Below are 12,816 nucleotides of genomic sequence, written 5' to 3' on the forward strand. Positions count from 1 at the left end.
TTCACAGATGGGATAAGGTTCTTATGCTGGAATGGAGTGCTTTCCTTTCTCCAAACATAACGCTTCTCATTTAAACCAAAAATTTCTATTTTGGTCTTATCCGTCCACAGAACATTTTTCCAATAGCCTTCTGGCTTGTCCACGTGATCTTTAGCAAACTGCAGATGAGCAGCAATGTTCATTTTGGAGAGCAGTGGCTTTCTCCTTGCAACCCTGCCATGCACATCATTGTTGTTCAGTGTTTTCCTGATGGTGGACTCATGAACATTAACATTAGCCAATGTGAGAGAGGCCTTCAGTTGCTGAGAAGTTACCCTGGGGTCCTTTGTGACCTTGCCGACTATTACACGCCTTGCTCCTGGAGTGATCTCTGTTGGTCGACCACTCCTGGGGAGGTAACAATGGTCTTGAATTTCCTCCATTTGTACACAACCTGTCTGACTGTGGATTGGTGGAGTCCAAATTCTTTAGATATGGTTTTGTAACCTTTTCCAGCCTGATTAGCATCAACAATGCTTTTTCTGAGGTCCTCAGAAATCTCCTTTTTTTCATGCCATGATACACTTCCACAAACATGTGTTGTGAAGATCAGACTTTGATAGATCCCTGTTCTTTAAATAAAACAGGGTGCCCACTCACACCTGGTTGTCATCCCATTGATTGAAAACACCTGACTCTAATTTCACCTTCAAATTAACTGCTAATCCTAGAGGTTCACATACTTTTGCCACGCACAGATATGTAATATTGAATCATTTACCTCAATAAATAAATGACCAAGTATAATATTTTTGTCTCATTTGTTTAACTGCGTTCTCTTTATCTACTTTTAGGACTACTTTTAGAAAATCTGATGATGTTTTAGGTCATATTTATGCAAAAATATAGAAAATTCTAAAGGGTTCACAAACTTTCAAGCACCACTGTAATTTTCTATGTCACAAAGATGAATTTATATACTTACTAATTAATTTAATTAGTCGTACTGTTATATTTTTTCCTGTATTTTATTTTTTACCCTGATTTGTTTGGATGTACTTGATTTCTCACTTATATTTTCCTGCAAATACCTTTATGAGACAACAGAAAAAAGACACTTTCATAAGCATACAGTCCTTTTCCAAAATTACTACTTATTTATATTTTATCTTTTCTGTCTTTCATTATAGCACAATGGTAGAAATGGAAATATTTGATCTTCATTAATATGTTTTTAACAAAGGATGTTTACAGGTGTCTACTGCACTATGATTGTAGATAGAGCATGGATTTATATGGATTAAACTAAAATTACTAACAACTGATAACTAACCAAAATAGTTTTGTTTTGTTTTGTTTTGTTTTTCCAGCCTTGGGCATCGTTCAATTTTTCTCATGATCAAAAAAGACTTTGAAAATAATGTTCTTATTCCAGAGATTATTTTATGGTAATTTTGAGAATAATTGGTGAATTAAAAACAGCTGAAGTTTCCAAAAATGTCACCTGGTCAACTGTCAGTTTTGATAAGTGTGCTCACTGTTCTTGGCTGATAGGAATGTAACTAATACCCCTTTTCCACAATTCCAGAGTCCATGTCTAATCTCGAACCAGTTCTTCGTGTGTTGACAGCCAAAGAAACTGGATCACAGCCAGGAAAACTGGTTCCAGAGCGGCACCAAATCTTTGCTATTTCTAGAACCAAGAATCGCTTAATTCATGGGCTAGGTGCAGGATTATCATGACCAACAAGACCAACTGAAACTTTGTGACTTGTTTAAAAACCAGAAAAAAACTAGTATAAACTACTATAACTAGTTTAAAAAAAAAACTAGTATAGCATCTCGTCTGATACTCAGAAGAAGAAGAAGAAGAAGAAAGAGACGATGTAGTCCATCATTATTGTTGTGCTTGGCGTTAGCAGTGTTACCGTAACGTGGTGGGCTAACTGTGTTAGCAGGGTGGGCTAGCGGTTGGGAAAGTGGAGATGTATACAGTGATGTAATGACATAGTTCTGCGGTGGCTCTCTAGCCTGTGGAAAAGCACAGGCTTCTAAATTTCTAAAAATTTCTAAATTTCTAAAAAGCACAGGCTTCTAAATTTCTTAGAAGGTTCCGAACCAGCACTGGCACCAGCCCAGACCTAGCACCTGGTTCTCATTAGTGGAAAGGTGATTCCAGTATAATCTTCTGTTGTTATAGCCCAGTGGTTTTCAAAGTGGGGGCCGTGGCCCCCTGGGGGTCCACCAGGGGGCGCTAGGGGGGCCTCAGAAAGTTGGAGGGACAATAACAAAAAAAATTGCGAAAATTTTTTTTTAAAATAATTATTATTAAATATATTGTAATTAGTTTTTTATCATTAAATATAAAATATAATTTTATATTTAATATTAAATATAATTTAATATTAAATATAAATTATATAAATTAATAATTTAATATTTTAATAATTAATAATTAATAATTTATTCAATATTTAATAATTTAATAATTTAATATTAAATATAATTTAATATTAAATATAATTATTAATAATAATACATCATATCGAAACTTTGTTTGCCATGCTCATCTCTCCGATTGCCTGTGACGTTGCGGTTTGCGTCATTTATCAAGCTGCTTTGTTCCTCAAACTAGAGTATTGCTAGCGCAAAATGGACAGGTTTTTGAAGACGAGACCGAAGGACCAAACCAGCAGCCCTGCCGTGGAGGACACTGCTGCGAAAAAAAATAAGAAGTCCTGGCCAACTAAAATCCGAAAATACGAGGCAGCATACATTAAGTATGGCTTTACAGCCATACAGAAAAATGGCCATGATTGCCCAAAATGTGTCATCTGTCTAGAGACCCTGTCAAACGAGTGCTTAAAACCTTCGAAACTTCAGCATCACTTGGTACAAAAACATCCGACAGATACCGAAAAAAAACAGTAGATTTCTTCAGACGCAAAGAAGAGCATTTGGTCAAGCAATCTGCTGCATTCACCCAGCAAGTTACTGTCCCCGAGTGGGCCCTGAAGGCATCATTTTTAGCCTCGTACCACATTGCTCGTGCTAAAAAACCTCACTCAATTGGAGAAGATTTGATTTTACCAGCCACCAAAGACATTGTCCGAGAATTGCTTGGTGAGGATGCTGCCAAAAAAATCGATGCTGTCCCACTCTCTGATAACACCATGAGCCAACGGATTGGTGACATGGCTCAAGACGTATCTGCTCAGCTGTTGGAGCAGGTGAGAGCCAGCGAATACTTTGCACTTCAGCTGGATGAGAGCACAGATTTATCCAATGAGGCCCAACTGCTTGTGTACATCAGATTTATTTCACAGGAAAGATTTGTGGAGGAAATACTATTTTGTAAAGCACTTGAAAGAAGAACTACTGGGAAAGACATTTTTCAAGTTTTGGACGATTACATCGAGTCTAACGGATTGGACTGGACCCGTTGTGTGGGGGTGTGTTCGGACGGAGCCGCGGCAATGACCGGGAAGATCTGCGCTCATTAAGCAGAAGGCCCCGCATGTAGTGGCCACACACTGCATACTCCATCGCAAGGCACTGGTCGCAAAAAGGATGGATAACGAGTTGAATCAGGTACTACAGGAGGTTATACAAGTAGTGAATTTTATTAAAGCCCATCCCATGAAACACAGACTGTTTACCCTGCTTTGTAATGAGATGGGCGCTCGTTTTGAGGGGCTGCTGCTTCACTCGAACGTGTGCTGGCTGTCACGGGGAGGAGTTTTGAACCGTGTCTATGAGCTGTGGAGGGAGGTTGCAGAGTTCCTCTCATCTGAAAAGCATCAGCTGGCAGATCGGTTCACCAATGCAACCTGGATCCGCAAACTTGCATACGTCAGACATTTTCCAGCATCTAAATGTACTGAATCAAAGCATGCAAGGACGTGACACGTACATACTCCAGCGGTGCTTTTTCCAAAAAGATCATGCTGTGGTCAAACAAGCTCCACGAGGGAGTTACAGAAATGTTCCCACTACATACTTCACCAGGAGCTGCTGTCATGTGATGATTTGGGCTCCGTCTCTCCATTGATCCAGTCCCACCTGGAGCACCTCCAAGGATATTTCAAAGACTATTTCCCTGACCTCGAAAACACACATTTAAACTGGGTTAGGAACCCCTTTGCCTCTGGTGTCGGTTCTAGTCTGGACTTAAAGTCACAGGAGGAGCTGATTGAGATGACAAACTCAGGGGATTTAAAAATGGACTTTGAGGCTCTTCCCCTGTCTAACTACTGGCCACATGTAAGAAAGGACTATCCCAGCTTGGCTGACAGGGCATTGAAATGCCTTCTCCCTTTTGCAACAACCTACTTGTGTGAGTCTGGCTTTTCAACTTTAAAGGTACTCAAAACCAAACATAGAGCACATCTACATGTGGACAACGACATGCGTATGGCACTGACGGAGATTAAGCCCAGGGTTGACAAATTATGTAGGAGCCACCAAGCCCATCCCTCCCACTAGTGTAAACCGTCTGTCACTCTCAGACACACACACACACACACAAAATTGAAGTGGTTTGATTTCTTTTGTGCTGTTCTTATCAACAGTTTGTTGAAAAGTTTATTGTTCAGTGCAAAAATATTTGTGTTGAAAACATGTTAGTTAATAATATTCTTATGCTAAACAAATGTAACAATTATTGAATATTGAATAAAAGTAAGAGAAAACATTCTAAAAGTTGATGTTTCTTTACATATTTTGTAGCATTGTCTGTGGGTTTGCAAAGGAGGTCCCCGGCCAGAAGCTAATGCTGTTTGGGGGGCCTTGGCATGGAAAAGTTTGGGAACCCCTGGTTATAGCCCGTCATTAAATTCATGGTTCAATGTATTGTGCGTTCTGACATGCTTTTCTGCTCATCATGGTTGTAAAGAGTGGTTAATTGAGTTACTTTTTCCTTCCTGTTAGCTTGGACCAGCTTTTTTTTTTTACCAATATGTGTAAACACTAGAGACTGCTCTGTGTGTGTGTGTGTGTGTGTGTGTGTGTGTGTGTGTGTGTGTGTGTGTGTGTGTGTGTGTGTGTGAGAAAGAGAGAGAGAGAGAGAGAGAATCCAATGAGATCAACAGTTTCTGAAATACTGAGTGTGTGTGTGTGTGTGTGTGTGTGTGTGTGTGTGTGTGTGTGTGTGTGTGTGTGTGTGTGTAGATCTATGGAAAGAGCTGCTCATGGTACGAGGTGTTCAGCTCAGCCCTTCTCTGGACCTCAGCTCTTTGGCTAAAGTCACAGACGGCTACACTCAGGGTCACATCCTGCAGGCTGTGCGCAGTGTTCTGACCTCTCAACGCCTCAGTCAGCAAACCAAGAAACCCCTCACTGCACTGGAGTTTATCTCTCCTCTTGCCAGACAAGACCCCATCTACAAAGAGGAGGAGGCAGCATTTAAGGTCAGAGACAAGTCATTTATTAAGTCCAAGAAATACAACACACAAAACCACACATGATATTGTTAGTGTCCATACTGAGCCAAGGCTAGTGACTGTCAGTCAGGAGAATTTTGCCTAAATAGGCAGCATTTATTGAACCGAAGAGGTATTGATTCATTGTCTATAACAGCAGTTCTGTACTATTTCTGGCAACAAGGCAAATCACAGGTTTATGTTAATGCAGCGGTAAGTGAAAATAGAAAATACTTCTACTTGTTATTCAACCACAATATTTAGTGCAACTATAGGGGTTACCATGTAACAGAGCCGTGCAAAGACCTTTGGAGGGGCAGGGGCTCAACATTCAAAAAAGGGCACTTGGAACAAATTTTTCACACAAGTTAACTTTATTCAAAAGTAAATTTCAGTTGCAACTGAACATTCTGTGTCTTGATAGAATATGTTGTGGACGTCGTCATTCAGCCTTAAGTTTTCGAAGCTGCTAGAATATGTTATTAACGCCGTCGTTCAAACTAAAGTTTCCGAATCTGCCACGTTAATGAAATGGATGGAGCAAACGGTTTAAATATAGCCTAGGCGGCTTCATTAAATGATAAACAACCCTACGCATTTACTGTTGTGTTCTAAGCTGCACAATATTGCATGTTCAGATAAGAAATGAAAGGAGACTTTCAGTGTGACCTTACCATGCCGTTCCTCGCACTGTCTCCCACTGTCAACCGCCTGCATGCGCTTTCTGCACGGAGGTTCACTGAATGCATGACGTCACGGATTGATGCCCGCATTTACATAGAAAAACGTTATTTTATAAATCTATAATTTCATATATTATTGTCAAATTGTAGAGAATATTGATGTTGGAGCTAACTTATCTTTTACAAATATTAAAAAATAAAAAAATAAAAACAACAAAACAGTCCCTATGAAAAGGGCACTTTGGACAGCAAACAGGAAAGGGGCAGGGGCTAGAGCACCTGTAGCACCGGTTCATTGCACGTGGGTGCCATGTAACCATGTTACCATGCATGGTGGTGCAGTGGTTAGCACTGTCGCCTCACAGTAAGAAGTTTCTAAGGTCAGACCTCACAGCCAACAGGGACCTTTCTGTGTGGAGTTTGCATGTTCTCCCCGTGTCTGTGTGGGTTTCCTCCGGGTGCTCCGATTACCCCACAGTTCAAAGACATGCAGATTAGGTCAAATACCCAGTCACTGGGGTTGCACAACCCAGTGCATACTTAGTGCTAGCCCCAAGCCCAGATAATAAAACAAACCAAATATGCGAAACAGATCCACTGTGCCGACCCCTAATGGGAGCAGCTGAAAGAAGAAGATGGGGTTACCATGTGGCACAACAGAAAAGTGTTCATTCTCTTCTCTAGAGATTTCAAGTTTGAATCCCAGTGATGCCACCACCATCCAAGAGTACAAGAAAGCAAATTATGAGCTTGTGTATGCTCATACATACACAATTGGTGGCAGTTAGTGCTTTCTTCTGAGTGTGTTGCATGGCCCTGTGATGCAGGAGTTCAAAAAGATGTGTCTGGCTGGGTTTACCTGTCTTGGAGGAAGCATGTGATAGCCTTTGTCCTCCCTAGCTAGTCACTGTCATATGATAGAGAGAGCTGACTGGTGGGTGGGAGAAAATCAGGCTGGAAAATGCATAAAATTATCTGTTTTTCTTAATAGAAACAAAATAATTGTTGGCAAACTGCTGTGTTGCAAGAAGAATAACACTTTGATATGTGCGGTTATAGGAAAATAATCAACTTTGTAGTGATAACGAAGCATCATTCCACCCCATTGTTGGTTATTTTACTATAACCACATGTCCTGATGTGTTTTAGTCCTTTCTCTGTGCTTCTATTTCATCTCAACCTGCAGATCAACAGCATAATGCAAAACTGACAAATCAGATATTCTGATATATTGAATTGCATTAAATTGCATGTAAACCAAGTTTCTTGAACTCCAGTCCCTGGTGTTACAATACAACCAAGATTTTTTTTTTAAGCAGTAAGCAGTAAAAATAAATAATAAACATAATAATATTGTTGTATTGTATGCTGGCAGAGTTGGTACAGCAGGACGCTGATGGGAAAGAGAAGAGCACGAGCAGCAAAGGCATTTCAAGAAGCAACAGAGCTGAAAAAAGAAAAGAAGAAACATGGAAAGGGCTTAAAAACAACAGCAGAGACAAAAAAGAAAAAGAAGTGAATATTTCACTGTTGAGAGTTGTAGTAGTTTTCTCTTCAGAATATCGGAACTGTTCCATTTTATTCCAGGTCTTTAGTTCCTTTCCTAGAACAGCTTAACATTTTATTATTATATTTATTTATGGCATACATGCTATACATATTACATGCTGTACATTACATGTACATGACATACATGCTCTACATATTACATAGTATATATTGCAGAGCGTCCCAAAAGTCTCCATACATAGGGAAAGTTAACCCTTTTTTTCATACTTAGTTTATTTATTTTTTCGTTAGCCTTTAAGAATGCCTTTGACAAAATCAGACTCTACTGAAATCATTCTCATGGCTACACCACAAAGATCATTTAAAAGAATGCAATTACATGCATAATGTGTTATGAGTTTCTCATGAGTGCGAGAGATGACTCTGTGTGTGTGCTTACAAAGAAATAGCAATCGTGCAGAGGATGTTTTGTAAATAAATTTACATTTTGCTAAAAAATTGTTTCTGCTATGTGTTGAGACTTTTGGGACAGACTGTAAAACCTGAAGATACTTAACACTTTGAGAGAAACTGCATTTCCTCTTCTGGCCACCAGAGAGCAGCAGCATGCTTTCTCATCATTCTTTCTGCTGTATTATTTCCTTCATACAGATTTTGAGTTTTTCATTTATTTCCATGCTTGTAGCTTGATATGACATGAATAAATATTTTATATTTATAAAATTTTATATCGCTAATCCAATGTCAGATTGGCCAGATTAAAAAAAAAAAAGTATAGTGACATCAACAACTTCTCTTGTTGAGGGTGGATGTGTTCATTTATCTGCATTTATTAGAAAGATGCATTCTGAATGCACAAATGGATTGAATTTACTATATCACATCTGTTCACAAACAGATGAACCGACTACAGTTCATTTTTAAAAATGATGTTTTACCATACAGTGTCTTGCTGCATATGTATTAACCCATTTAACCTTTCTACTTTTTGTGGTGTTACAACTTGGAACTGAAAACACTTAATCAGGATTTTATGTCATTTGTAGCTTGTTAATGAAGAATTACATATCATTAGCACATTTTGCCAGTAGCTGATTTTATAGCCCTGAGTTTATTGCTCCATTTTGGTCCATCTCACGCTTTTTCGAAATTTTCAAATCAATTTATTTTTTCAAATAAATTTAATTTATGACAGCTTAATTTGGTGATCCGGATTAGAACCTTTATCAGACTGATCCTAGCCTGTCAGTCGTATGTTTGACGCACCACTGCAATATTCACTGCATGTGGTATTGATATTGTGCACACGTATAACATTGCCCTAAGATTAGACTTTAGGATTTCATATCTAAAGATGGATTAAAATTATCAGGAATTCTTCATTTCATTACATCTGCATTGCAACATCCCGGCAGTTGAAAATAATGATAGAGAAGTGAATCATATTAAAGATATGTGTTGTGTTGTGGCAGTGTCTCTCCTGAGCAGTCTCTTTTAGCTCCTCAGCGATGGAGTTGCTAATTAGCCTGTGTAATGGGCCGCCATGCCCGTGGGTGCCAGCATGACTGCGCTGCAATGTCTCAGCCCAACTGACAGGATCATTCTGTGCCCGGTGTGCACGTGCCAGTCTGTTCCACCAAGCGGCTGACCCACTTCCTCTTCCTACTCTCTTCCACTGTTCTCCTCTTCCTAATGGGGTTCCAGCCTGGATTTGAGTGTTCTCATAAGCCCATTCATCTGCTTCTCTCCTTTTTCTTATCCATCTCTTGATCCTTCCATGTTACCCACTTCCCTCCTTCTCTGTGCCAGGTGGGTTTATAGAGCATGACAAACACACTCAAGACTCTGTGCTCCTTCCAGCTTCGACTCACATCTAATTGAATTATTCAGGAGGGTGTGTGTATGTGTGGATGTGTGTTCTCATCCTGAAAGCCCTGAAGCTAAGTATCACACTATGATAAGCGAGATTATTTTTTAGCTCTTTTCTAATTCAAATGTTAAAGCACATCTGCTAAAGTGCACTCACTTATAAAGGCCTTTCAGTAATGAAGCATGCAGTCCTGTGCATAGCGACTGTATCTGTTGCTGACATTACTCAGTCACAAGAAAGAATTTTTCAGTTGTGTTTGACACTTCATTTTTAATTAATCTCCCCCTTTTGACTGCTCACTATTCTCATAGGTAATTTCATAACCGTGCACACATCTTCCCTTCAGGAATGATTCTAATTAAACATTATTCTAATTGGATTAGTCACGTGCAGCTTTTCATCGAGAGCATGAAGCAGTGCTAAAACAAAGAACATCGTTTCAAGGAGCTTTTTAAACATCATGTCTCAGTCAGTTTATTTTCTAAGGCTTCAGGGCCACTGTAGCTCTTTTTTTTTCCTGCAGCTAGTCACAACTGTTTGTGGTGATGCATCCAGATCCTCACACTCCTCTCTGTCATGTGACCTTACCACACCTCAGACCCTAAAACTGAGCCTTAGGGTGAAGAGTCAGACATGCCCAATTAAAATGTTTTCTCTCACTTAATGGAGAACGTAGTGAGCAAAGTGAGCTTTGGCAGGAGGGACAAAATCCCGTCACATCAGACTAGGTTTGCTTGTGTGGACAACACAAACTGCTCAACTGTTATAAACAACTATAACAGTCGATGACCTCCTCTCTTCTGTGCAATGCTACGTTCTAGCTCCCAAAGATATCATTTTGAATGCTCCAATTACTGAACAATTAGCCAGCTGGGTATTATAAAAACAAAGCAATTAATGTTATGCTAATAAGTATGATTTCTAGAAATTCTTTATCATTTGCTAATTATTCGTTAATTAGTCTGAGTTTTGTAGCACATAAAATTACATGTGATTAATCAGATTCTGGTATTTAACAAACTCCTCTACACAGTGGTACGAATCCTCATATTACTGCACAGCACGGGGTTTGATCCTGCAGGCAACCTGAACAGCAAGTTTCAGCATAAATTTATAACACAACAGCCATTGGGGTCATTAAAGTGTGAAGAAAAGCAGGTTTACATTGATTTGTTTATTCAAAAGTATTTATCAGTGAGACAGAATCCAGTCCTGTGATGCAAGGGTTTAAAAAAGTATTTGTTTTTGCATTCTCATGTACATCATCACATTTTCAGCACTCAGCCAAGTGCTGAAAATGTGTTCTTAATTCTACCCAAATATCAAAGGTGCATCATTTGGTGACAAATTGAAAGCTCCATCATTCATTGCACTGGTATCCTGTCAAAAGTGCATTCCTAGCTCACACCCAGTGTTCTGGGAATAGGCTGAGGATCCACCATGACCCTGACTAGGATGTATGGCAATTGAAAGTGACTGAGTGGGAGAGATCATTCATTATAACAACATGACTCATAGGTGGACATTTGTATCGCTTTTGTGAGATTTTATTCTCAAATCATTTGGAAAATGGGTAAATCAGTCAGTCAACATTTTGTGCTTAACCTAGAAATCTGACTGAAGGAGGGTCTGGTTAGCTAAATTCACAGGCTAGCAAGTGGTAGCTAAAGTAAGCAAGTAGCACATCTCTAACTTATACAACAATATTCTTCTTGTACATGTACCTGTAAGTAAGTTTCAGTCCTTCTCATTCTTTGTACCATGAAGCAACCAAACAGAAACAAGTGAAAGATGGTTGCAGGAAGTACAAAGCTAAAAATACTAGCTACCAGTCATCCAGGTAACTAGACCAATCCAGTCATTCAGATCCTGCCCTGGGAACACTGGCACAAGGTGGGAATATGCTATGGATATGATATAGACACCAGTCCAACAGGCCACCTTGTACACATATTCACACACTCCTTCATATCTAAAGGGCAATCTAATATAGCCAATAAACCTACTGGTATGTTTGGTGGGTGCAAGCTGGAGGAAACCCACATACAGTGGTGCTTGAAAGTTTGTGAGCTCTTTAGAATTTTCTATATTTCTGCATAAATATGACCTAAAACCTCATGTGCCTCCTCACATCTGCAACTCTGACTCTCTCCCATCTTCAAGTCTAAACTCAAAACTCACCTGTTTAAGATTGCTCACTCACTTTAACTTCTATTACACTCTATTAAGATTGCTCACTCACTTTAACTTCTATTACACTTCTATTACATTGTTTTTATGTATGTTGATTTTATTTATTGTTGTTTTTATTCATTGTACAGTGTCCTTGAGTGTCTTGAAAGGCGCTTATAAATAAAATTTATTATTATTATTATTATTATTATTATTACTAAAACATCATCCGATTTTCACAAAAGTCCTAAAAGTAGATAAAGAGAATCCAGTTAAACAAATGAGAGAAAAAATATTATATTTGATCATTTATTTATTGAGGAAAATGATCCAATATTACATATCTGTGAGTGGCAAAAGTATATGAACCTTTGCTTTCAGTATCTGCTGTGACCCCCTTGTGCAGCAATAACTGCAACTAAACATTTCCGGTAACTGTTGATCAGTCCTGCACACCGGCTTGGAGGAATTTTAGCCCATTCCTCCGTACAGAACAGCTTCAACTCTGGGATGTTGGTGGGTTTCCCCACATGAACTGCTTGCTTCAGGTCCTTCCACACCATTTCAATTGGATTAAGGTCAGGACTTTGACTTGGCCAGTCCAAAACATTAACTTTATTCTTCTTTAACCATTCTTTGGTAGAACAACTTGTGTGCTTAGAGTTGTTGTCTTGACCCACCTTCTCTTGAGATTTAGTTCATGGACAGATGTCCTGACATTTTCCTTTAGAATTCACTGGTATAATTCAGAATTCATTGTTCCATCAATGATGGCAAGCTGTTCTGGCCCAGATGCAGCAAAACAGGCCCAAACCATAAGACTACAACCACCATGTTTCACAAATGGGATAAGGTTCTTATGCTGGAATGCAGTGTTTTCCTTTCTCCAAACATAACGCTTTTCATTTAAACCAAAAAGTTCTATTTTGGTCTCATCTGTCCACAAAACATTTTTCCAAAAGCCTTCTGGGTTGTTCATGTGATCTTTAGCAAACTGCAGACAAGCAGCAATGTTCTTTTTGGAGAGCAGTGGCTTTCTCCTTGCAACCCTGCCATGCACACCATTGTTGTTCAGTGTTCTCCTTATGATGGACACCTGAACATTAACATTAGCCAATATGAGAGAGGCCTTCAGTTGCTTAGAAGTTACCCTGGGATCCTTTGTGACCTTGCTGACTATTAC

The 12,816-nt window shown here is 39.2% G+C and overlaps 1 protein-coding gene across 1 annotated transcript in view; it reads left to right on the forward strand.

Annotated features, from left to right (window-relative positions):
* The window catches only part of iqca1 (IQ motif containing with AAA domain 1), a 139,977-nt gene extending 132,288 nt beyond the window's left edge, over positions 1–7,689 (forward strand). The window contains exons 18-19 of the mRNA XM_060918410.1: positions 5,149–5,387; positions 7,458–7,689. Of these exons, the coding sequence (XP_060774393.1) occupies positions 5,149–5,387; positions 7,458–7,601 (383 nt within the window). The 3' untranslated portion in view covers positions 7,602–7,689. The remainder of the gene's footprint in view (positions 1–5,148; positions 5,388–7,457) is intronic.
* Positions 7,690–12,816: the final 5,127 nt, after the last annotated feature.

This window comes from Neoarius graeffei, chromosome 4 (assembly GCF_027579695.1).
Source record: "Neoarius graeffei isolate fNeoGra1 chromosome 4, fNeoGra1.pri, whole genome shotgun sequence".
Lineage (NCBI taxonomy): Eukaryota > Metazoa > Chordata > Actinopteri > Siluriformes > Ariidae > Neoarius > Neoarius graeffei.